Source organism: Notolabrus celidotus, chromosome 19, assembly GCF_009762535.1.
Source record: "Notolabrus celidotus isolate fNotCel1 chromosome 19, fNotCel1.pri, whole genome shotgun sequence".
Lineage (NCBI taxonomy): Eukaryota > Metazoa > Chordata > Actinopteri > Labriformes > Labridae > Notolabrus > Notolabrus celidotus.
In genome coordinates this window covers 1,849,867-1,875,484 of record NC_048290.1, presented here as the reverse complement: position 1 = coordinate 1,875,484, position 25,618 = coordinate 1,849,867, and the positions used below count along the sequence as shown (strand labels likewise).

Genomic DNA, 25,618 nt, shown 5'->3' with positions numbered 1-25,618 from the left:
TGGACTTGGTGATAGGGGGACAGGAGGTTGGCATCTGATGATCTGAGGCGGCGAGATGGGGAGTGGCGTTTGAGGAGGTCGGTCAGGTAAGAGGGGGCGAGGTTATTGAGGGCTTTGTAGGTGATGAGCAGGATCTTGAAGTGGATTCGGTGCTGAAGGATGGGTGTGATGTGGGCTCTGGAGCGGGAGTGGGTGAGTAAACGGGCAGCTGAGTTGTGTGTGTTTTAGTGGATTGAATCCTCGAGTGTAAAACTGAGACTAGCTTCCTTGTGCCCTTCCCATTGTACATATCAACAAAGATATCAACAAGGTCAGAATCAGGTTTCTCTAAAGGTTTAACCTCCTTATTGAAATAAGCTCTAATTTGCAGGTAATGAAAGAAGTCAACTTTTTCTAGTCCATATAAATCAGATATTTTTTAAAGCTGTCCAGCTGACCGTTAGAGGATATTGAGCAATAAGAAGTAATACCAGCCTTATACCAATGTTTAAACCTCCCATCAGTCATTGCTGGTTTAAAGTCTGGGTCAAAAGCAATCCACCTTAGCTCACCATAAAACTTTCATATTCTGCATGCATGCTCTGCTCATTCTGTGGGAGCAGACTTTTATCAGACTGTACATTGATTAGTTTGTGACACTTTCATCAAAGTGTGACTAATGCCACAGTCACATTTACAGATTGATAACCTATTTGGCTCGTGTGTCCATCGATTTCTCATGTTCAGTGTCACTAATGTTCGTGTGAGAGAGAGGGAGAGAGAGGGAGAGAGAGAGAGAGAGAGAGAGAGTTAGAGAGAGAGAGGGAGAGAGAGAGCGAGAGAGGGAGAGAGAGAGAGAGAGAGGGAGAGAGAGAGAGAGAGAGAGAGAGAGAGGGAGAGAGAGTGAGAGGGAGAGGGAGAGAGAGAGGGAGAGAGATGTGTGAGTGAACTGACAGGTCACATGATCCCTGCTGATTTGGATGTTGGGTTTGTTTTAGATCTGGAAACCCCCCTGCGCGCCTCCGCCTCTTTTCCTCATTTAAAACCGATCTGGAGTCTGAGATCTGCCACTGAGTCCTCTGAGGGGAGCAGGATCTGGTTTTGCACAGAAGCTTTTGGCTGAGTTGTGTTGTTTTGTTTAGTCCTCCTGTTCCGGACGCGCCACCATGACGCACATAGCTCCTCTCCTCTCTCTCCTTCTAACATCCTCCCTCCTGCGATGGGGGGCTGCAGAGGCGTCCATCCTCTGCACCTGGACCAGAGTTCTCCCCAACGAGCAGGTGCACTACACCTTCCTCCGGAGGGACCCCCTGCAGGCCTCTCAGTCCATGCGGCTCTATAACAGCGCCTGGTCCGGCCGCGTCCTGCTGAGCTGCGCCTGGAGCGAGCACGCGGCGGTGGTCCAGAACTACTTCTCTCTGTGCCAGGAGCGCACGCACGAGTTCGTGAATGATGCAGATCCAGAGAGCTTCAATGTGGACGTCATGTTTGAGGGGGATGACACGTGCGTGTCCGTGGATGCTCCAGACGCCGGGGGGCACGCGGAGAAGAGGTCAGTGAGGAGCGTGGGGGGTGCAGCGCAGCCTGAGAGGTCAGAGGTCAGGAGCCACCAGCGTGTGAAGCGTGGGTTCATTGTACCGGGGACCCTGTGGTGTGGGTCTGGGAACAAGGCGCCTTCATATGCAGACCTGGGTAGGTTGTTTACATTCTTCCTTTAATTTAGAATGATGATGAACTTGATAGTTAAGTTAATAAGAGGTTCCTACAAATATCTGTGGGTTAAAATATATTTTACTTTTAATTCCTGGCTTGTCTTAATTTCATAGGGATTATACTTGTTACTTCTATCCCTGATTTGAGCTGCAAAATATTTCAAATTCCAATTTCCAGTTTCCCTTAAACCCTGGATTAAGGGTCACAAGGTGTTGAATTCTCTTTTATGGAGTTAATCTGGTGGTAAATTGTTCTGCATGGAATTATAAAGTCATGCAAAAAAGTTTATTTGCTATTTCATGAAGTTAGACGACTTTGAGGGGATGGATTTTGAAAATTGATGCAGAACAGATGAAGACACTGGACTATAAAGGTGTGCTCAGACCATAGACTAAAGGAAAATGTACTTATTAACAGTCAGAGGCTCAGACTGAAAGTGGTTCCTGTAATTTGCATGAAGCATTTAACATTTAGAGTTAATAGAAACCAATTCAGAACATTGTTTTTTCATTGTTTACATCCATATGTACCGGCCTAGCATTCTTCTTCTTCTTCTTCTTCTCCTTCTCCTGTATTTACTGTATCTTTACTGCCACTTTCCCTGCAATTTATAACCCCAGTGGTAGGAATGTGTACTGCATCACCTGCTTTGCAATTACGTCCCACCACAGACTGTGCACATAAAGTGGATGAAGCCTCTGAGCTTTAGTAGCATGTGTCTGCAGACCTGGAGGCTGCAAATTCAGGACTGCATTTCTGCAACCGCAATTTTAAGACCATTGTTGTGTCTGCAATGGCGCCCCCTAGTGCATTAGTGTCTAACCATTAGGATCCCAAAGATGCAGTCCCAGAATTGTGGTCCTAAAACTGCAGCTTACAGCTCTCCCTTGAGTCATTTTGAATGTGCTTTAAACCTGCATTCTCATAGTGGCCAGCAGGGGGCGACTTCATGGGTTGCAAAATTAACAAAAGTCTGATTATGTAGAAGTGGATAAAAAAAAACTAGTATTCTTTTCACTCGTTTATTTCTCAGGTAACATTCTCCTGATGATTTTCAGGTCTGAGTAGCAATGTTGAAGACTTCTCCAGTACAACAAGTTCACTGAATTGAAAAATGTATTTTATTGGAAGGTATATTTAACCCCTTCCGATCAATCCCATCATGTCTCTGCAGGTGTGTTTGCAGACACAGACAGCTGCTGCCGTGAACACGACCAGTGCCAAGACACCATCCTGTCCTTTCACTCACGGTTCGGCGTCTTCAACAGCAACATCTTCACCATGTCTCACTGTGACTGTGACAACAAGTATGAGTCTTAGTCCCCTCTACTAAATGAAATCCAGTCCACACGTCCAGCTGTTTTAAAATAACAATCCAATGATTCATGTTCCAGGTTTCACCGATGTCTGATGGAGGCCAACGACAGCATATCTGACGTTGTTGGATATACCTTCTTCAACCTGCTGAAGATGCACTGCTTCGAGTTCTCCCACAGACTCCAGTGTGCAGAGAGGAACTGGTTCGGCATGTAAGACCAGTTCTCATTCAGATATTTACCCTCTTTGGTATTTTTAAAGGTCATCTCTTAACTCTTATTAGCTCAAATTATTTGTACGAGCATCATAAGTCAGAAAAAATGTGTAATCAAACATTTTGAGGATGTTTGCAGATAAGCTGAATTTGGATTAAGTTCTGATTAGCACATGTAAGCAGGCTAGCATGCCAAACCCTAACCCTAACAAGCTACATGCTAAGTTTAATGATTAGCCTTCCTGCTAATCTTAAAGTAAGCTAGCTCTGGTGTATAGCTTGTACAATGGACGCCTCGTTTTTTGTTACGTACATTATTGGTGTCCATAGATGCCTCAATGTACGGATGGTGCCTCTAGTGGTCAACGCAAGGAAGTGCATCTCTTTACGGATGGATAGAAACCTGATAGAAACTATGTGTAGCCATGAGGGAGAGGCTAATTTGTCTGATGACTAAAACATTGTCAAGAGTTATACGACAAAATTGGTGCTACTTTCACGAATTTATAGCATGTGGGTGTTTAGCATTGCTTATGTTAGCTTAGCATAAAGGCTTGGAACAGGAGGGAACAACTAGCCTGCATGGTAAGTGAACTTTAGAAGCATTACGACCAGCAGAGCCAAGCCCGCTGAATCCTCCTGTGTCAAGCCCTATGCTAAGCTAACATAAGTGAAGCTAACCACTTTTAGGTAACTTATGTTTTGTATTTACTTGACAAACACTAGATTTATCTTACTCACTAAAAAAGTACGAATTACTGTCTCCCAAAATTTCAATCTTTGACCTGAGTTTTGTCTTGCAGGTGTAAAGAAACCAAGATGGCGCTGTATGCCGAGGTTCATCCGCCCACTCTGTACGAGTCTTCAAATCCAAATGCAGTCAACATTAACGGCTCCATCATAAACGCCACCTTACCCAGAGAACTCCTGGAGAACAGCACGCTAAAACCAAAACTCCCCTCCAACACTGCTGCAGCGTCCACACCTCCACCTTTAATCAGCTCCCCCTCCGCCTCCATCACCAGCATCAACAATAACATCACAGCATCAGAGCCAGACCGCCTCCAGAACTCTATACCCACCAACAATGGGACTCTGCTGTCTCACCTGGATGTTGACATCAGAGGTAACTAATACTTCCCAGCGCATTCATTTACAGCTACAGGAACCGAACCGCACATTTACATGTTTTCATCCCCTCCTCAGAGAAGCAGATGTTGTGTGCTGTGTATAAAGATCTGGACGAGTGCAGGGACAAGATCCTGCCTCAGCAGAAGAGGTACGGACTCCACAACCTGGAGACGAAGACGCTGTACCACTGCAACTGTACATCCAGGTGAGTTCACAGACTAGAGTCAGAGAACTTTTGTAGTCCAGTTTGTCCGTACTTTATTGGGATGTGAGGGATTAGTATCACTTTCAGTCTGTTTCAAAACATCTTAAAACCCCTTACTGGTGCTTTAATATGTCAAAATTATTACCTATTAGAACCTTCCACTCTTTGCTACTAGAAAGCCTCACTGACTGAGTCCATAGAGGGTTTGTTCTCCTGTCACACCATGTCTTGTTTACACAACCCCCCCCCCAAAAGTAAATAATAGAATACAGACTGTATATACAGACGCTGTGATAATGGTGCACTCACCTTTATTTCTGTCTGCACTAAGCAGAAGACATGGTGTGATGTTTCATGACACAGAAGTAGAACTACACACACTGTACATTCAGGGTCACATGGTTACATAAGGTGGTGCCCTGGATCTGCTCATGGATGATCTTACGGCCTTGGACATTATCATAATCTTCTGTCTGCACACACACAGCCTCTCTCTCTCTCTCTGGTTTTCTTTTCGCTTGGCTAGTTTTTTTTTTCCTCTTTGGTATTTGTTTGTTTTTCTTTTTTTGGCATGTCTGTGTGTCTGTGTGTCTGATGTGTCCGTCTGTCCTGCCAGGTTATTCCAGACTTTGGTTAAACAGAGAAAGCTGACCGAAGTGCAGACTCTTCTTCTGGGACACGTCTCTAAATCCTGCTTCCTGATGCAGGACTGCACAGCTGATCACATGTGAGTATACAAACACAGACTGTGATGTGCTCTTTAACAGGGCTTTGAGAAAACATGCAAACATCTTAGAATAGAATGGAATGGAATGGGACGGATAGAATGGAATGGAATGGGACGGATAGAATGGAATGGAATGGAATGGAATGGGACGGATAGAATGGAATGGAATGGAATGGATAGAATGGAATGGAATGGAATGGAATGGAATGGAATGGAATGGGAAGGATAGAATAGAATGGAATGGGATGGGACGGATAGAATGGAATGGAATGGAATGGAATGGGAAGGATATAATAGAATGGAATGGAATGGAATGGAACAGATAGAATGGAATGGAATGGAATGGGATGGGACGGATAGAACGGAATGGGATGGGACGGATAGAATGGAATGGAATAGAATGGGACGGATAGAATGGAATGGGATGGGACGGATAGAATAGAATGGAATGGAATGGGACGGATAGAATAGAATGGGATGGGACGGATAGAATAGAATGGAATGGAATGGAACAGATAGAATGGAATGGGATGGGACGGATAGAATGGAATGGAATGGAATGGAATGGGAAGGATATAATAGAATGGAATGGAATGGAATGGAACAGATAGAATGGAATGGAATGGAATGGGATGGGACGGATAGAATGGAATGGGATTGGACGGATAGAATGGAATGGAATGGAATGGGAAGGATAGAATAGAATGGAATGGAACAGATAGAATGGAATGGAATGGGACGGATAGAATAGAATGGAATGGAATGGAACAGACAGAATAGAATGGAACATATAGTATGTAATGTAATTGGACGGAATGTAATGGGACAGATAGAATGGAATGGAAGTATTTAGTAAATGTAGTTAACTACTCTAAATCAGTGGTTCAGTGGTTACCAAATGAAGTAAATAGCCAAATAAGGAAGAGGAAATATGTTGAAAGTTCTGCTTAACACGTGTGCATATATGTTTCTACCATTTTTCCTCTAATGTTTGATATTTCTTGTGATATTTTATAGAATTTAACCACCTTTGCTCTGGAAAAGCTAATTAAATTAAAGAAAGGTCTGGGGAAAACCTCTGTGGCTGAACAGTGAGCAACTTAAGAAGCCCAATTAGACACTGACATTTTGTTCAAAGGCCACAAACATTCAGATAGTTATATCTTCAACCATGCATGTTTCCTTGTGAACTTATTAAATTCTACACTTAATTTTGAAAGGCAAAGTAACTATCTTCAACTGTCATATAAATGCAACCGAGTTAAATGTGCATTTTGTCTCTGAAATGAAGTAAAATATTTATATATTAAGTGTTTAAGATAAGTACAAGTACCTCAAACTAGTACTTAAGTGCCTCCAAAACTCTCTTGGTTGATTTCTGCTCACAAGACTTACCTTGACTTCTTCTCTGTTGCTCAGCTGCACAGCAGTTCTGGTGAAGGCACAGCTTCCTCTGCTGGACAACAAAGGCAGCCTAGACATGGAGGAGCAGCGCCATCTACAGGCCGTCAGGCTGAAGGTCAGGAGGCCAAACAGCAGGAGAGCCAAGAGGAAAGACAGAGCAGTCAGGCTTCACAAACTGTGTCTCAAGATGAACCGAGCCAAGCACAACAAGATCAGCCGGCTGTGAGCAGGAGGAGCTCGTCCTGATGTCAATAATATGGAGGGTTTGATATGACATAGAGAAGTAAGACATTATGCAACAAACAACGTATGAATTAATAGCCTGATTTTGACCAAAAGAATCCAAAGCACCTTAGTTTCATCAAAATTATTTGGGTGATGTCTTTTTATTTGGGTGTATTGATAGTATAGATGGCTGCATAATGTCTGATTCAGTCAGTATTGGACATGTTGGTCCCCATGTTGCAGTATTTTGTGTACATATTGAACATTAGGGATGTTGTGGGACTGAATTATAGATCAAACGCATCACTTCTGTGATGAGAACGTCTCATCCAGTATAACAATCCCTTCTCACAGCAAGTACTTTGACTCATAGAAGCAGCAGCACAAGTGGAAGTCATTAAGTTAATGAAACTACATTTCATTTAGGTGAGCCAGTTCAGGACTGCAGGCTGACGGATAGCTTACCGGCACTCTGAATACCACTGAGCCATCATTAAAGTAATTCATTGCACTTGTGCTTTCTCTTAGTTTGTCAGTCAAGAATGAAATGTCTGAAAACGTACCCGATGGAATCTGTGACATTTAACAGACGTTCATGTTTTGCTCTGGATAAGCTACAAGTTAGAAGTCCCTTACCTTTCTAGTTAGTGTCATTATTGTGTCATCATTTAATTTTCAATGCAATATTTTGCATTAAAAACCTGCTAAAAGTACTTTAACCTCATTAACCTCAGCTGTACTGTACCCTGAGCTAGCTAGCAAGTTTTAGCTTGCTAACATGCTAAACCATAGACTGTATATTTAATATTTATATACAGTTTTTTTTATTTTATATACAGTCTATGTGCTAAACCAATTAAATAAACACTGCACCTGCTAAACTGTAGCTAAGCTAGCTTTAGTATTCTGTACATTTAAGGTTAGCTCAAAGCGCCTCATCTGCTAGCTTGTTTAGCTAACCTGTAAGTCTGCCATGATGAAGGCCTGTTTGGTTTGCTTCTGTCACTTTCTGATAGTTTATGGACCTTTAAGCTCTAGTCTGTTTTAATAGTGTGCACTTTTTGAAGTCCTGTCACTGTGGTGCGAGTTAGCTCTCAGTCATAGACTATAAATATGGACGTGGTATCGGTGACGTCACCCTTCTGTTTCTGAAGCGCTGTTTGGAGGCCAGTCGGCCATATTGCTGCTGTGGAGCGATTGTGACGTAAAGAGGCGGGCTTTGAGCCTCCTGGCCAACAGCTACAGTGTTCCCGCCTGTCAATCAAGTCAGCTGTGCCTCTCATTGGAAGACTCGTAATCTCAATATCCTTGAAATTACCGCGTTATGAAAAAATTCACACCCGGTACTTACGGAGCCAGCCTCAAGCGGATCCTCGATGAACTGCAGTTTTTAGCACTTCCACATTGGACTCATATTTTTAGACCGGAGGTTGCCTCTTGGTCTCAGTGTAGCCCATTTGTAAATAATTGTACCAAGTTTCATGAGTTGTAGAAAATGAGAAAATAACTCTGCAACAATGTTTGTAAATATTTGTACATAGAAAATGTGTTGATTTATGTGAGGCGGGATTATGAGCTTTTTAACCCTCCTGTTATGTTGCGGGTCAAATTGACCCATTTTAAAGTAAAAGAAAAAATTTTAAAAGTATTTTTTCGCTATGAAACTTCTTCTGCTTGGCTTAATTAGCCTGAACAAAATATAAAATGAAAATGGTTCATTTCATACATTTGCAACCCCTCCTGCATGTTTATATTACGTAGATGGGTGGGTCAATTTGACCCGGCAGTCAAAGTGGAGGCCAAAAGGAGTCAGAAGTGTCAAATACTAAATGCTTCTTTGCAACTGTGTGACATATTTCACCCAAATCACTTTCCAATGTACATAAAAAAGTTTTAACATGAATTTTAATAAAGAAGGAGTGAATTATCCTCATTGAACTATGATCTGTGAGAATTAAAGAATTAAAGAATTAATGAACACCAATCCACTAAATATTGATTTAAATGGTTAGTAATGGAGTTAAGAATTAGATTTTAAAAAAAAAATTATTGGGATTTTTTGGGGATTCTGACACTTTTGAATTATTAGATACGCCCCGGGTCAAGTTGACCCAGGAACTTTGTTGTTGTCACTAAGAAACGAACATAACAGGAGGGTTACAATATACAGAAATTGGCCTTTTGGAAAGAGACAGGCTAGAGTTATGCTAAGCTATGCTAATGTGTCCTGACTAAAGCATCAATTTTCACCAAAATTTCTTTCAAAATGTTAAAATGTTAATGAAAATGTTCTGTGAACCCTGCATCTTGTCTTAAAGACTACAAATGTTACATTGTGTTTGTCATTGTTTTGTTGTTGTTTGTTTTTGGTACCAATAAAAAGTGAAACAAAAATAAGTGTGTTATTTTAGTTATCTTTCAGAATAGATTTTAAGATTATTTTATTGGTTTTTAAATCTCTTAATGGTCTTGTTCCCTTCTTATTTATCAGATTTGCTTTTATCATGTGAGCCAGTGAGAGCCCTCAGGTCTTCAGGTAGCGGACTTTTAATGGTACCAAAAGTAAAAACTAAGACCCACGGTGAGGCAGCTTTTTATTATCACGGCCCACGCCTGTGGAACACACTGCCTGAGGAACACCCTGCCTGAGGAACACCCTGCCTGAGGAACACCCTGCCTGTGGAACACCCTGCCTGAGGAACACCCTGCCTGAGGAACACCCTGCCTGAGGAACACCCTGCCTGTGGAACACCCTGCCTGAGGAACACCCTGCCTGTGGAACACCCTGCCTGAGGAACACCCTGCCTGAGGAACACCCTGCCTGAGGAACACCCTGCCTGAGGATCTGAGCGCTGCACAGAGCATCAGCATTTTTAAAGGCAAACTCAAGACCGACCTTTTTAGTCTTGCTTTTAGCTAAGTTTTATTTTTATTTTTATTCTTAATAGTTATATTTATTTTTAATATTTATTTGTATTTCTAGCATCTTAAGTTTTATTATCTTAGAAATGTATTTTATTTTGGTGATTTTAATTTCCTGTTTTGAGTTTTAACATCTTATTTTACCTCCAGTGTTTCCTCAGTTCGTTCAGAAACTTCTTTTTTATTCTATTTATTTATTTATTTATTTATTATCTATGTAGTCACTTTTATTCTACTTTATTTATTTATGTACTTATTTATTTATTTTAAGTCTAGCATCTTAAGTTAGTTTAATGGTTTAATATTTTAGTCTTTTATTATCTTAGAAATTTATTTTATTTTGGTGATTTTAATTTCCTGTTTTGAGTTTTAACATCTTATAATACCTCATTAAGATATCATGAGAGTGTTTCCTCAGTTCGTTCAGAAACTTCTTTTTTATTCTATTTATTTATTTTATTTTTATTGTTTTTATTATTATTGTTGCATATTGTGTTCTTAACTTTAGTATTATGGGATGGGTTTGGGAGCTTTTTCTTAATGTATTCTATTTGAAGTTGTTTTTATGTTCAGCACTTTGTGTTACAATGTCATTGTATGAACAGCTCTTTATAAATAAAGTCTGAGTGATTTATTCTTGAATAAAAACACAAAAAGCATCATGACTTTGAATCCCTTTGTTGCATTACTACACACGCTCACACACACACAGAGCTGTAATGAATATCAGTCAGGTAACTGAACTCCTCTCTGATGTCATGAGGAGTAATTGAACCCTCACTGAGGAAGGCTGCAGACCGGATCCCCGCCTCTCACCGGACTGGATTCCGCTATGGGGAGAAGGTCTGCTGTGGGAACATGGCGCACTTACTCCGGATTCACTTCCCCCAGGAAAAGCTCCACAGCATCGGTTCTTAGCGCACAGACTCTCCCCACATCCACACACAGATAAGGTCTCTGTGGAGCTCGGGTAACTCGCAGAGCTGTGTTCCTCTCGTGTCGGTTTGGATGTGTTTTCTCGTCCTTCCTCACTCCTCTTCCTCTTCTTCCTCACTCCTCCTGCTGCTGTGGGATGAAAGTTTGGAGCCGTCGGGTTTAGCAGACAGAGAGCAGGATGGAAAAGCACAGAGTGAGGAAAGAGAAGGTAAGAGAGCACACAATGGAAAACTCTGGCATGTGTTTTATTTAGAGGGGTTTTACAAAAACCACAGTCTCTGCTGAGGCAGCGTGACCTGCAGGAGGCTGGAAGGACACAAGAAAGCTCGCTGGCATGAAGTTAGTGTGACAGTTTGAAGACCAACAAGCTGCTCCAGTGCTGGGAGAAGAACTCACAGCTTAAGCAGTCTGCCAACACTGTGTGTACAACTCTGAAAGTCCTGCATGCAACACTGCAGCCTTAAATTAAAGAACCAGAAGTGTGCAGAAACTTTAATTCAGTACAGTGTTTATCTCTAAGTTACAGTTCCTCGTGCAGACTTTTGATTGGCTGTGAAGCTTGTGAAGTCAAATTGATTGTAAACCATAATTTGTATCATATTAAAGCTCCAGTGAGGAGTTTTTAGCTGGTTATGAAACACACTGAAACTTACACTAATGCCTTTTAATGCTCTCATGATGTAAACAAGACCATCAGGAAGAAGCTGGACTCTTTCTGTGTAGTTGTTTATAATGTCTTAAACTACTGCCACAGGGGGTAGGTGTCATTCAAAGCTATAATTACTATATTTTTAATGGCAGAAGTTGTTGATTGGTGATATGTAGAACTCTAAAAAGACAGCAGGATAAGATTTTGCATGAATTAATAAACCGAAATACTAAAACTGCACAGATAAAATCAGCAAGGATATAAAAGATGGCTGAAAGTTATGCATGTAACTCTGCAGCCTTAAATTAAAGAACCAGAAGTGTGCAAAAACTTTAATTCAGTACAGTGTTTATCTCTAAGTTACAGTTTCTCATGCAGACATTTGATTGGCTGTGAAGCTTGTGAAGTCAAATTGATTTAAAACCATAATTTGTATCATATTAAAGCTCCAGTAAGGAGTTTTTAGCTGGTTATGAAACACAATGAAATTTACACTAATGCCTTGTAATGCTCTCCTGATGTAAACAAGACCATCAAGAAGAAGCTGGACTCTTTCTGTGTAGTTGTTTTTAATGTCTTAAACTACTGCAACAGGGGGGTAGGTGTCAATTAAAGCTCCATTATAACTGTTTTAATGGCAGAAGTTGTTGATTGGTGATATGTAGAACTCTAAAAAGACAGCAGGATAAGATTTTGCATGAATTAATAAACGGAAATACTAAAACTGCACTGACAAAATCAGCAAAGAGATAAAAGATGGCTGAAAGTCCTGCATGCAACTCTGCAGCCTTAAATTAAAGAACCAGAAGTGTGCAGAAACTTTAATTCAGTACAGTGTTTATCTCTAAGTTACAGTTCCTCATGCAGACTTTTGATTGGCTGTGAAGCTTGTGGAGTCAAATTGATTTTAAACCATAATTTGTATCATATTAAAGCTCCAGTGGGGAGTTTTTAGCTGGTTATGAAACACACTGAAACTTACACTAATGCCTTTTAATACTCTCCTGATGTAAACAAGACCATCAGGAAGAAGCTGGACTCTTTCTGTGTGATAGTTTCTAACGTGTGAAACTGCAGCCATAGGAGCTAGGTGTCAATTAAGGCGATATTATTACATTTTGTATGGCAGAAGTTGTTGATTGGTGATATGTAGAACTGTATCAAGACATGTATTAATGAAAGAAAATACCAAACATGTACTAACAAAATCAGAAAGAGATAAAAGATGATTGAAAGTCCTGCATGTAGCACTTAGGCCTTAAATTAAAGAACCAGAAGTGTGCAAAAACTTTAATTCAGTATAATGTTTATCACTGAATTATAGATTTTCATGCAGACATTTGATTGGCTGCAGACTGATGCACAATTCATACACTTACACAATACCCACTTTTAAATATGCACCCACTAGTTTACTTGATTTAAACCCTAACTTGATTCATTAAAGCTCCAGTGAGTCATTTTTAGCTGGTTATGAAACAGACTGAAACTTACAGTAATGCCTTGTAATGCCCTTCTGATGTAAACAAGACCATCAGGAAGAAGCTGGAATATTTCTGTGTAGTAGTTTTAATGTCTTAAACTACTGCAACAGGGGGTAGGTGTCAATTAAAGCTCCATTAGAACTGTTTTAATGGCAGAAGTTGTTGATTGGTGATATGTAGAACTCTAAAAAGACAGCAGGATACACTTTTGCATGAATTAATGAAAGAAAGTACTAAACATGCACAGACAAAATCAGCAAGGAGATAAAAGATGGCTGAAAGTCCTGCATGTAACTCTGCAGCCTTAAATTAAAGAACCAGAAGTGTGCAGAAACTTTAATTCAGCACAATGTTTATCACTGAATTATAGTTTTTCATGCAGACATTTGATTGGCTGTGAAGCTTGTGAAGTCAAATTGATTTAAAACCATAATTTGTATCATATTAAAGCTCCAGTGGGGAGTTTTTAGTTGGTTATGAAACAGACTGAAACTTACACTAATGCCTTGTAATGCCCTCATGATGTAAACAAAACCATCAGGAAGAAGCTGGACTGTTTCTGTGTAGTTGTTTTTAATGTCTTAAACTACTGAGACAGCGAGTAGGTGTCAATTAAAGCTCCATTACAGCAATTTAATGGCAGAAGTTGTTGATTGGTGATATGTAGAACTGTAAAAAGACAGCAAGATACAATTTTGCATGATTTAATAAACCAAAATACTAAAACTGCACTGACAAAATCAGCAAAGAGATAAAAGATGGCTGAAAGTCCTGCATGCAACTCTGCAGCCTTAAATTAAAGAACCAGAAGTGTGCAGAAACTTTAATTCAGTACAATGTTTATCACTGAATTGTAGTTTCTCATGCAGACATTTGATTGGCTGTGAAGCTTGTGAAGTCAAATTGATTTAAAACCATAATTTGTATCACATTAAAGCTCCAGTGGGGAGTTTTTAGCCAGTTATGAAACACACTGAAACTTACACTAATGCCTTATAATGCCCTTCTGATGTAAACAAGACCATCAGGAAGAAGCTGGAATATTTCTGTGTAGTAGTTTTAATGTCTTAAACTACTACAACAGGGGGGCAGGTGTCAATTAAAGCTCCATTATAACTGTTTTAATGGCAGACATAGTTGATTGGTGATATGTAGAACTGTAAAAAGACAGCAGGATACAATTTTGCATGATTTAATAAACGAAAATACTAAATGTGCGCAGATAAAATCAACAAGGAGATAAAAGATGGCTGAAATTCCTGCATGTAACACTTCAGCCTTCAATTAAAGAACCAGAAGTGTGCAGAAACTTTAAGTCAGCACAATGTTTATCACTGAATTATAGTTTTTCATGCATGAATTTGATTGGCTGCAGACTGATGTACATTTCATACATTTACATAATATACAACTTTGAATATGCATCCACTAGTTTGCTTGATTTAAACCATAATTTGTATCATATTAAAGCTCCAGTGAGGAGTTTTTAGCCGGTTATGAAACAGACTGAAACTAATACTAATGCCTTGTAATGCCCTCATGATGTAAACAAGACCATGAGGAAGAAGCAGGACTGTTTCTGTGCGATAGTTTTTACCGTGTGAAGCTGTGGCCACAGGGGGTAGGTGTCAATTAAAGTGATAACAGACTTATTTTTTATGTTTTTAATGGTAGGAGTTGTTGATGGGTGGTATGTAGAAGTGTTTAAAGACAGTTGGATAAGATTTTGCGTGAATTTAAGAAACGAAAATACTAAACATGCATATGTAGAATGACAAAGATGCTCACCACATGGGGGCGCCGAAGTCAACAGAAACCAAAAGTTCCTCACAGGAGCTTTAATCTGAGCCTGAAGAGGAGCTCAAGGTAGAAGTGTGAGTGCGATATTTGCTTTGAGATGTTGTAGACTGAAAATTAGATATATAATGTAAAATTTAAATAACAGCAGAGTGAGTGTATTAAGTAAATATAATTTACACCACAGGTAGATTACATGTCATGGTAACCGGACTCTCTGTGGGGTGCACTTTAAGTTCAGTTCAGGAACAATTTACAGGAAAGATAGAAATAGACATGCAGCTAAAACAAGGAGAACAAAGCTGAACACAGACTGCAGAACTTTTTTATACAGTGCATACATGAAGGTGAAAGTGACTTTAATTGGATTATTAATCCAGCATGATAATAAAAAACTTAAGTCTTAAAACTAAATATTTACAAGCTAAAGCTCTAACATGAACTACTTCTTATAAACAGTATAATAAGTCAGTTTGTGTTGCCTTCATGCGTCACCTCCACTGTGAGTTATATACAAGGATCAAAGCGATGCGTTCAGGGACAGCTTCCTCTCCTCCAGGTATTCAGACCCCCGGTTCTCTCTCTTTCTGTTGTTCTCCAGGAATGTTCTCCCTTTGACCTCAACGGAAAAGAGGCGTTTAGATATTCACAGCAGTCACGACCTTGATTGTGATATTGCTTTTATGTGACAGTCCAATCAGATCACTCGGTCAGGACTAGGCATCTGATTGGATTAGGGTTCTACTGATTGTCGGCCATGGCCAATTGTTGGGGATGATATTGGATATTTACTTTACTTACCTGGCAGGGGAGATACCATGATCAAGAAGGTGGTTCACCCAGGGCGAGGCTCAGCCATTGCACTCCGGCTGTGCTGACCCCTGCGAATTCCCCAAATGTGGGAATCTTGACTGCATAATTTGTGGTAGTGGGGGACTGCGTTCGCGCTCTCCCCTGATTTTTTGGGCGGCAGTAGCTCAGTCCATAGAGACTTGGCTTGGGAACCGAAGGGTCGCCGGTTCGAGTCCCAGTATGGATGAAGTTTGGCAAGTGGACTGGTGGCTGGAGAGGTGCTGGTTCACTTGCCTGGGCACTGTCGAGGTGCTCTCCCTAAGCATGTTCACTGCATGTGTGTGCATTTGTGTGTATATACCAAAAAAACTGTATGTGTAGCATGTCCAAATATAGCATGAGTGAAAAAATTGAATTTCCCCCCTGGGGATCAATAAAGTACCTTTCTTCTTCTTCCTATTTGGGTGACTATCTGTCCCGGTAACACACAAATTAAGAAGTGTGCTACTTAAGCTCAGATGTTTCTTTCTTTGGTTGGCCCATAACACCTGTCAGGCTTTAGCCAACACTTCAGTCGTGTTGTGGACATAAGTGATAGTCAGATTAAACGTATACGGCACAGAACAGTCTGTCACTCATGATTTCACCAGCTTTAGTAAAAGCTGTTTAAAACCCATGTGGGGAATCTCACTCCTTCAAACACCCTGTGAGATATTAGCAACACAAACCTGATAACAAACTGTGAGGGAAAATGTCACGCTGAGTTTCTTCAAGCTGCTACTTGTCAGCTGTTTGCATGTGTGTGTGTGTGTGTGTGTGTGTGTGTGTGTGTGTGTTTGCTCTGTTCTACATATTGGCAGCACCTTTAATTAGCGGCTGCAGGAACACAAAACTAAACCACACAGACAGGTGACACAACAAATCACATCTGAGGAAGCAGATTTCACACGCAGGAGCATCCTGTGCTGGAGTTAGGGACGTTTTCACATCAGTGTGAGCATCTTTACCTTCTCTTCATCTTTGAATATTCAACCTTTATTGTTCCAGTTCTGCTAACATTTTGTCAGGGATCCTTTAAAGGTGACATATCATGCAAAATTGACTTTTTAATGGTTCTCTACCTGAAATATGTGTCCCTGTCTACAAACCCCCCCAGAATGAAAAAAATCCATTCTGCCCCTGTTCTGATTTCTCCACCTTTCTGTAAATGTGTGTGAAACGAGCCGTTTCAGACTTCTGTGTTTTTGTTACGTAACAACAATATCCGGTCTGTCACGGAGTCAGAGCTCGGAGCTTGTTCAGCCCATAGACTGTATACAATACAACTCAACCCCTCCTCCGTTTTTCATTCCCTGCACACGTGTGCTAACAAGGAGCTTAGGAGGGAGGCATGCTAGTTGTAGGCTGTCTTAATAAACACAAAGGTCGGTTTGACTCCCCACGTCTGCAGATTTGAAGATCTAGTGGATGATTTTTATTTATCATGGATAAGTGCTAGCGCTAGTTAGCATAGCCACATAGCTACATGTCCGTAGCTGTGTACCAAGACACACGTCGACATACTGATAAATAAAACAACAAGAAACACTAAATCTGTGACCAATCCTTCAGAAAGGTCCTGCTGCAGGCGCCTCTCCGTCAGGATCAGATTCTGGATCAGATTCAGAGGGTTGAAGTAACGTGATCTCTGAGCAGCCGTGTATATTCAGCCAACATGTAAACATTAGATCAACGTGCTGGACAGCTGAGGCACGTCCACTTCCTGAGGGGGCGTGGTCAGAGAGAAAACAGACTGTTCTGAGGAGGGCTGAAGAAGAGGGTTTTTCAGGCACACCAGAATCTGATTTCAAAGTGTTTTTTTGAGCATAAACTTTAAAGACATGTTTTGGGGACCTCTTAGACCAATATATGTTGATGAAAAAAGCGTGATATGTCACCTTTAAAACATATTTTTATACGCATATCTCAGAACACGTTAAGAGAGGGACTGCACTTTCCCCCTGTGCCTGTTGACACTGTGGTAAAACCGTTGAATGGATAACAGTTTGATAAGATATTAAACTTTATATTAACAGATAAATGAAACAGTTTCTCGCCCCGCTCCCCTCGGCTCTGCTCGGCCTCATATTGTGTTCCAGTTCATTGTTTGTGTCTCAGAGTTTCTGCTTGTATTCCTGTTTTTGCTCAGCTTCTGTCACTTACAGTAAACCTGCAGCTGACACAACACACACTCCACAATACACTACTACTTCCTGTCCAATGAGTGCGTTCTATTTTCTGATGCTGTTTCTGGTGTACCGACAGGCGTGCTGTGGAGGGTGTGTGTGGAGCAGATGTGTTTGTGGGAGGAGATGGTGGGAAAACTAACAAAAACAAGAGAGTCTAAACAGATGGAGGTGCTGATACATTTACACCTTCACCTCTGTGCATGAACAAATAAATCATGTGTTTACAAACACGTCATTTTAATAGTTTGTTGTTGCACATGTGCAGAAACACAACGCTGCAGGGAGAGTTTTCAGGCTTCTGTTTAAAGAATATTTCAAATCTGCAGAGTTCACAACCCGCTCTGTTTTATAAACAAAGTGATTGCATAAGTCCAGACTGAACCAGTCTGTACTTTCTCTTCTTCTGCTGTGATAAATATGTTCCAGATCTACAGTAATAGGCTTAAAGATTTACGTCTTAGCTCCATACTTATGATACATGTATGCCTTTGTATATTACAGAGAACACAGCCTGCAAGCTGATGTGTTTAACAGGCTCGGTCTTAGGTCCAAAACCAAGTGTTTGGAACAACTATAGACTGTTTGATAAATGGAGGTAGTCTCCGTGACGTCACCTATAAGTTTTGAAGCTGATTGTCGCTGGGTGCTGTTTTGGAAATGCTGAACTCAACCTAACTTTGTCCCAGCTAGTGTGAGGTAAAGAGGTGGACCTTTAGCCTTTTGGCTTCAGCTACAGGGTGCCTGCCTGTCAATCAAGTCCGCCATGTCCTTATTTGGGCAAAACTGGTAGGTTTAATATCTTCAAAACTACAGAGTTATACAAAAAAATCACTCCCTGTACAGTGTGTGCCGATCAAGCGGCAACCTCCGGTCTGAAAATATGAAGCCAATGCGGAAGTGTTAGAAACTGCAGTTCCTCGAGCGTCCACTAGAGGCTGGCTGCAGAAACACAGGAAACCACATACACACCCATTCAAAGAAGAAGATCTTTACAGCAGAAATAAACATGTTTACAGCCTGGTTCAAAAAACATTTTTAGGTCTGAAGAGCTCATTTCTCTATCAGCACACACTGTACGGGGGTGACATTTTTTACAAGTTTTTTTTGATTACAAGTTTTTGTCCAAATAAGGACATGACTGACTCGATTGACAGGGGGGAACACTGTAGCTGTTGGCTAGGAGGCTCAAACCCCGCCTCTTTACGTCACACTCTTTTGGATGAGTTCAGCATTTCCAATATGGCTCCCGCCGACGATTTGACTTCAAAACAGCGCTCAGGAACAGATGGGTGACGTCACGGATACTACGTCCATTATTTAGACAGTCTATGGTGCTGATTGAGAAATGAGCTATTCAGACCTAAAAGGTTTTTTGAACCAGGCTGTAAACATGTTTATTTCTGCATGTTAAGATCATCTTCTTTGAATGGGTGTGTATGTGGTTTCCTGTGTTTCTGCAGCCAGCCTCTAGTGGACACTCAAGGAACTGCAGTTTTTAGCACTTCTGCATCAGCTTCATATTTTAAGACCGGAAGTTGCCGCTTAAGTAACACCGTGATGAATAATGGAGAGAACAGCTGATGAACAGACAGTGTCAGAGGAACAACACTCCTCAGGGATTATACCACCAGAAAGTCATGACCTCCATGTTTGTTTCTGTTTCACCAGCCTCTAACCGCGGCCAGAAAAGCCTCAAGCTAAGTTGTGATGGATCTATTTCCTGCAACGACTGGCATATAAAAGTGCAAGTCGTCAGCATAGCAAAGGAACACAGAATCTGATCCTGTGGTGTTCGGGACACTGAAAACAACAGCAGACCGAGGACAGGGACGCCCACATTCTTTAATTAAGCTTGATTTATTGGTGAAAATTGGTTCCTTATATTATCTTGTCCTCTACACTGGTGCGTTTGTGACATGTGTGAGATGAAACCACCGAACATTTCTTGAAGTTCTTTTTGAGGGAACAGTCACGGTGGTTTCGAACATCTTCATGCCTTTCTTCGCCTCTCGCTCAAACCCGTCGGGTGATGCATCTGCAAAGTTTCAGGAATCCTTCCAGTCTGCATACTTTCAGCGTGTTTTTGAAGAGTTGTATATATATGTGTGTGTGTGTGTGTGTGTGTGTGTGTGTGTGTGTGTGTGTGTGTGTGTGTGTGTGTGTGTGTGTGTTTGTGCATGTAAGAGAGAGAGAGGCGGGCACTCAGAGAGATAATGACCGCCTTGGTGTTCGCTCTGGTGAAAGGACAAATTTGGAAACACCAGATCAGGGAGGGGAGCCGTGTTTGACTGTCAGAGCTGCAGAGAGCTAACCTCAGCGAGCAGAGTTTACGCAGAGCTTCAGCGACTGTGACAGAAGAGAACGAGAAGAACAGAAACCTCCTCTGACTGACTGATTCTCCGTCTAACTCTGCTCCTTTTCGCTCCGTGACTCTCTGAGGAATTCAAACTGTTACCGCTGAGCAGAAGAGAAAAAGTACACGCTGCAGTTTGGTGTCCCATTTGCCAGAAAACCCAGTTTCATATCATGCAAATGAAGCTGCTGCTGCTGCTGTTCGGATGTCATACTGGGCAGAATCCTGCTCCCAATGAATCGCTTTGTTTGTGATTTATGTAACTGTGGCCAGTAGCGCCTTTAAAACTTATTTTTACTCCAACAAAACAAAACAAAACAAAACAAAACAAAACAAAACCACAACATCACCAAGGGCGAAAAGTCTCTGAATGAACTTCTCTTTAGTCTCACTGATGACAGGTAGAAACACAAACATCCATGCATGAAGTCATCTCAGCTGTTTATTTAGCTAATAATGAACAGATGTTACATTTCTATACCAGTTTATCTGCATACTCTAGTTAATATAAAGAGGTAAGGTCTTCATGGTTTAACCTCAGTGTCAACCTTCTGCAGGATCAGACATGCTGACTCTTAATTAGAGCTTTTATTTGCACCTCATGCACCTCATGGTTTCTGCACAACACACAGAGCTGACTGTAAAAAGACAAGAGGTACAAACTGATGTGTGTTGCAGATTCTTAATGCTCTTGAAACTTTACTCACATTTTATGTTTCATGTTATGTAATGATCAGATGTCTAGTTTATTAAAGCAGCGTCCAAGCCTCGGGTGGAGTCTTCAAATATCTCTTTTTCTTCTGTCTTACTAAACAGGAAGTAAAATGAATTGAGTTAATGATGTAAATCTTCCACCGTCCAAGAATATTGAGACTTTTAAAAGTAGATTAAAGACCCATGTATGTATCTGGCTTTTATGTATAAACATGTAATTTATCATTTTAAAGTCACTTTATATTTATTTAAATATTCTCGTGTTTTATTTATTTTTAACTCTTCAATTTTCTTATCTAACTACTCATTTTTATTGTCTTAAATAGTTATTATTTATCTTTAATTAATTAATTTATTAACATTTTCCCTTTGTGTTTTATATTCAGTCATGACATATATTAATTAGATTTTATTTTTTGAATTTCGTTTGATTTGTATAAAATGTGCTCCGGGGTCAGAACCAGCAGACTGTGGGACAGTTTGATCCACCAGGCAGTCAGGATGCTGGACTCTCTCCCTGTTTTGCCCCCTCTTCCCATAGTGCCCCCTTCACAGACTTAACCCGGTCACTGACCCCCCCCCCAAATCAACGCTGAGGTCTGTCATCCTCAGGACTGAAACACACACACTCACTTTGATTTTAAATTGCACTATAGCAAAGTTTTTGCTCTGTTTTAAACTGTATTTTATTATTTTTATTAGCTTACTCGTTTTAATTTTAGCTTATCTTTTTCTAGCTTTCCTGTTGTATCTGTTGTTGTCGTTGCTAGGGTCTGACAGAGAAACGTAATATCAAATCCTCTGTATGTTACAATGTTCCAATGTCATTTAGCAGACGCTTTTATCCAAAGCGACGTACATACGAGAACAAGAACAACACAAGCAAAGATCTACACAAGAGGAAACAAGATCAGTAAGAGGAACAAAGTGCTTCAAGTCCATTTGGGTGCAGGTACTGCCAAGCAGTGTAAAGGCAATGCACAAAGTAAATAAGGAACATCTACAATGAAGCAACCAAACCATTTAAGACCTTCCATTATCATCATCAACAATTAACATCACCACAATAATGACCAAAGTACCAAGTGCTGGGTCACCCAAGACCTGAACACAGAGTCCCAGAGTAGAGCAGGACAGTGTGAGTCAACTGTAGCTGGAAGACATGATCTGCCCCTGGGGACAACAGTGGAGAACAGTCTAGCTAAGTGCATAGTGCTTCCTAAAGAGCTGGGTCTTTAGCTGTCTTTTGAAAGTAGAGAGGGACTCTGCAGATCGAATGGAGTTGGACAATTCATTCCACCATTTAGGGGCAACAGAAGAGAAGAGTCCAGCTAGTGATTTTGAGGCCTTGTGTGCTGGAAGCACTAGGCGCTTTTCAGAGGCTGAGCGTAGCGGGCGAGAAGGGCAGTAGACCTGGATGAGGGGTTCCAGGTAAACTGGAGTGGAGCTATGTGTGGTGCATACTGCAGTTTATGACAATAAAGAAGACTTTGTAAAAAAATTAAATCTTGATTGATTATCAGAGTTTGTATTTTATCTGTCACAATGAATTAACAGAGTGTCTCCCCCTCTCTCCTTCTTCTCCTCCTCAGTTCTCTCTGTTCGGTTCTCGCTCCACCAGCAGGACCGCCAACCCTCCCTCGTCCTCCTCCTCCTCCTCCTCTCCCGTCATCCCTCCTTCAGTCCCTAAACTGAAAAAGAATGAGCGCCCGCCTGCCTCCAGCCCCCCGAGCAGACTGGGCCCGCCTGGTCTGAGTAAAGCAGAGTTCCTGGAGCGTGTGCGCCGCAGTAACCAGGCCTGCCAGCAGGGGGAGTTTGCTCTGGCGGTGCAGCTTTACAGCGAGGCCCTGACCGCCGACCCGCAGAACTGCATCCTGTACAGCAACCGCTCGGCGGCCCACCTGAGGCTGGGACAGTACAGCATGGCGCTGGACGACGCCGTCAAGGCTCGAGTCATCAACCCAAAGTGGCCGAAGGTAAGAGAGCGTGACGGAGAGACTACAGCTGAGGGTGATAGAGAATATTCATGATGCAGTGATAATCCCTTTTTTATTTTTAACAGCTGGTGAAGATCAGGTTAACATTTCTCTTTATGATTTGGTAAATTACTGCAGAGGCTCTTCTTCTCTTCTGGAGTTTCTCCATTTCTGAACTCTTGCTTCGGTGGAAATACCATCAGCTCCCTCGTGCTCCTCCTTGTGTTTCCTCACTCTGATGGCAATGATTTAAGCAAACACAGCATCTCTTTTAAAGGAAAAGTACAGCGTTTTTTAAACCTGGGCTTAATGGGTTAAAAATGTCCTTGAATGAAAGCAAAACTTAACTTAAGTGGACAAATATTAAGCATACAGAGCAATATAAAACAGGCTTAGAAGTCACTACTTGAGGAACTGAGTGGAATTGCTTTGCAACCTAGAAACAGCGTCAGTGTCAGTGAGAAGGGCTCTGACTTGAGGTCATGGGCGTCATTGTCAGTGGACACAGGCCCTTACGCACAAATTCCCCCAGATCCGTGTCCGCTAGGTTTCTATTCTAGTCAATGTGTTGACTTCCACTGGATCTGCTCCGTTGCGGTCCGGCTGCATCTCTGATCCAGCAGGTTGGAGCCCTCTGGATCAGAGACACAAGACTTCTAAATTTGTCGGATGCCGGAGCACGACGCATCAACCTCACCCAGCTCTGAACCAGCGCGAGCGCCAGCCTGGAAATACAACCCGGTTCACGTTGGTGCAAAAGAGGTCGTAGTCCCAAAGAGGTCGTAGTCCCAGATGATGAACCCTCATGTTTTTTGTGATCCTCTGAAAACTTCCTGCAGTTGTTTTGTAGCAAAGTGAGTCGGCAGCTCTTAGATTGGTCGCCTTGAAATTTTGCAGAGACATTTATGGTACCCAGAGGGTGAACCCTGACTTCTTTGTAGTCTGTGGCCTCTGTATGTGGGGCGCTTAGACCGCTACGCCACCAGCGCCCCGAAATGTTGTTTTTTAGTGAAAAAGTTGGTCCTGCTCCGTGCTGCGTTCTGAAAACACACCAGGTGGGTGTTAACGGGGGAGAGAGCATGGAGCCGGACCGGACACAGATCTGGTGGAAGTCTGATGTTAGATGTTTCAGGACTCAGGATCAGGGACATTTTCCCAGACTGTTACTCGTCACTCTGCTGTCAGTCTAAACAAACTACAGGTGCTGATTCCAAACCTCTCTGTTCCTGTTAGACGTTTAAATCCTGCCAAATGAAGTCAAAACAGAGTCTGGGTTTTGAGTTTTTGAGGAAGTTTTGACAGAGGATTGTGTCCTCATAGTTAAAGTCTTTAACTTCCATAGTTTTAATCTGAAGTGGTCCATGAAGCCTTGATGTTAAAGCAGTGTTCCCGTTCCCAGCTCATTCACCATGACAACAAATGACCAGAAACTTCATGAAGTGCTTCTTAACACTGGGGCAGCTCTTTGCATCTACAAACACAGTAAACGCTGAATGGAGAGAATGATGGAGAGAATGATGGAGAGCATGATGGAGAGAATGATGGAGAGGGCTCAGAGAGTCTTTTAAAGGCATTCAGAGGAAGCAGGCTGCAGACCGGGCCTGCCAGGCTGCCTCTGTCTGGACAGCTGGGGCCACGCCAGCTCCACTCCACTTCCTCTCTCTGTGCTAGAGAATGGACGGAAGTGCTGTTTGGGTGTGTATCTGTGTGTGTTTGTGGGTGTGTGTGTGTGTGTGTGTGTGTGTTTGTGAGGGAGGGAGAGAGAGAGAGAGCTTTGCACGGCTGTTATTTTGTTTTTCAATCTTGGCCGGGCCTTGGCCTGAGTTTGTCACTTAAAGACAATAACAGAAGCAGCATTCCTTCGTGTGTGTGTGTGTGTTTGTTCGTGTGTGTGTGTGTGTGTGTATGTGGTTTGTATGGTGGCGGTGTCATAGCAGAAGGCTCGCCGCCGCATTCGCCGTGGTTCAAAGGCAGGGTCAGGACTAATGAAGTACCAATGCGAGCGAGTCTCTCCGAGGGCGACGTTTACTTCTGCTTCACTTCTCTCTTTCTGCCGCCGGCTTCTCTTTTCTTCTCCTCCGCTCACCTCCCACCGTTTCTCCCACTGTTGGCTCAACAGGCCCAAACACACACACACACACACACACACACAGACACACACACACACTCAGTGTATCACACACTGGCTCCGTCATGGTAACAGAGGGGTGTATGTGGTCAGAAAGTCGCTGATGTTTGCGTGTTTATCAGGATCAGCAGAAGAACAAACCGTCTTTGCATTTTAATGTTGTTTTCTTGTCGTTTTGTGCAGCTTTACCTTTCTCTCTCTCTCTCTCTCCGTGCATTCAGCCCTCCGCTTTGAGAAACTCTTTTGTTTTCTTTGTGATTCAAATGAAGTCACATCAGTGAAGTAAAACTGCAGCAGGAGCGAAAAGCCTTTTCTCCTGCAGACTTTGTGTGTGTGAATGTTTGAATGTTTGAATGTTTGCCGTCGCTCGCTCTCTCGCTGTGTTTCTGTGAAGCTCTTTGGTTTCTCATAAAGCCTTTCTTACCTCCTCACACAGGTGCATTTATTCTGATCATTCAGTTTATAATAGCAGCACTCTGGGAAACTTCTGCTTCCTCACAGACTTTTGTAGATCTGGTCTCACATATAAAGGTTTGTGTTTGGTCCGTCTTGTGGAGAAGAAGGATGTTTGCCTTCTGTGCTAATCGGATTTAAGATAAACAAACCGAGCCGAGTCGCTGCAGAGACACAGACGACAGCTGAGCGTCTGTCAGTCCGAGGAGCTTCAGCATCTCTCTGACTCTTCTCAGGTCATCCTGCAGAAGTCTGTTAAAGTCTGAGCTTG

The 25,618-nt window shown here is 41.9% G+C and overlaps 2 protein-coding genes and 1 non-coding gene across 3 annotated transcripts in view; all 3 read left to right on the top strand.

Annotated features, from left to right (window-relative positions):
* Positions 1-993: 993 nt before the first annotated feature.
* pla2g3 (phospholipase A2 group III) lies at positions 994-8,076 on the top strand. The gene is made up of 7 exons (XM_034710022.1): positions 994-1,671; positions 2,867-2,999; positions 3,087-3,221; positions 4,027-4,349; positions 4,430-4,559; positions 5,176-5,286; positions 6,706-8,076. Exons 1-7 carry the CDS (start codon positions 1,146-1,148, stop codon positions 6,914-6,916), a joined length of 1,569 nt encoding a protein of 522 aa, XP_034565913.1. The 5' UTR covers positions 994-1,145; the 3' UTR covers positions 6,917-8,076.
* Positions 8,077-10,586: 2,510 nt separating this feature from the next.
* ttc28 (tetratricopeptide repeat domain 28) overlaps positions 10,587-25,618 on the top strand; it is a 74,657-nt gene continuing 59,625 nt past the window's right edge. Inside the window, exons 1-2 of the mRNA XM_034710171.1 lie at positions 10,587-10,981; positions 22,383-22,766. Coding sequence (XP_034566062.1) covers positions 10,952-10,981; positions 22,383-22,766 — 414 coding nt within the window. The 5' untranslated portion in view covers positions 10,587-10,951. The remainder of the gene's footprint in view (positions 10,982-22,382; positions 22,767-25,618) is intronic.
* Positions 15,497-15,660, top strand: LOC117831689. Its single transcript, XR_004635050.1, has one exon. It is a non-coding gene; the product is annotated as a U1 spliceosomal RNA (small nuclear RNA).

What these genes read in the sequence shown, in the direction of transcription:
- pla2g3 (XM_034710022.1), top strand. Translation starts at nt 1,146, where the DNA reads ATGACGCACATAGCTCCTCTCCTCTCTCTCCTTCTAACATCCTCCCTC. An exon ending in GCCTTCATATGCAGACCTGG is followed by an intron (nt 1,672 to 2,866) that starts GTAGGTTGTTTA and finishes ATGTCTCTGCAG; the next exon opens with GTGTGTTTGCAGACACAGAC. An exon ending in CACTGTGACTGTGACAACAA is followed by an intron (nt 3,000 to 3,086) that starts GTATGAGTCTTA and finishes TTCATGTTCCAG; the next exon opens with GTTTCACCGATGTCTGATGG.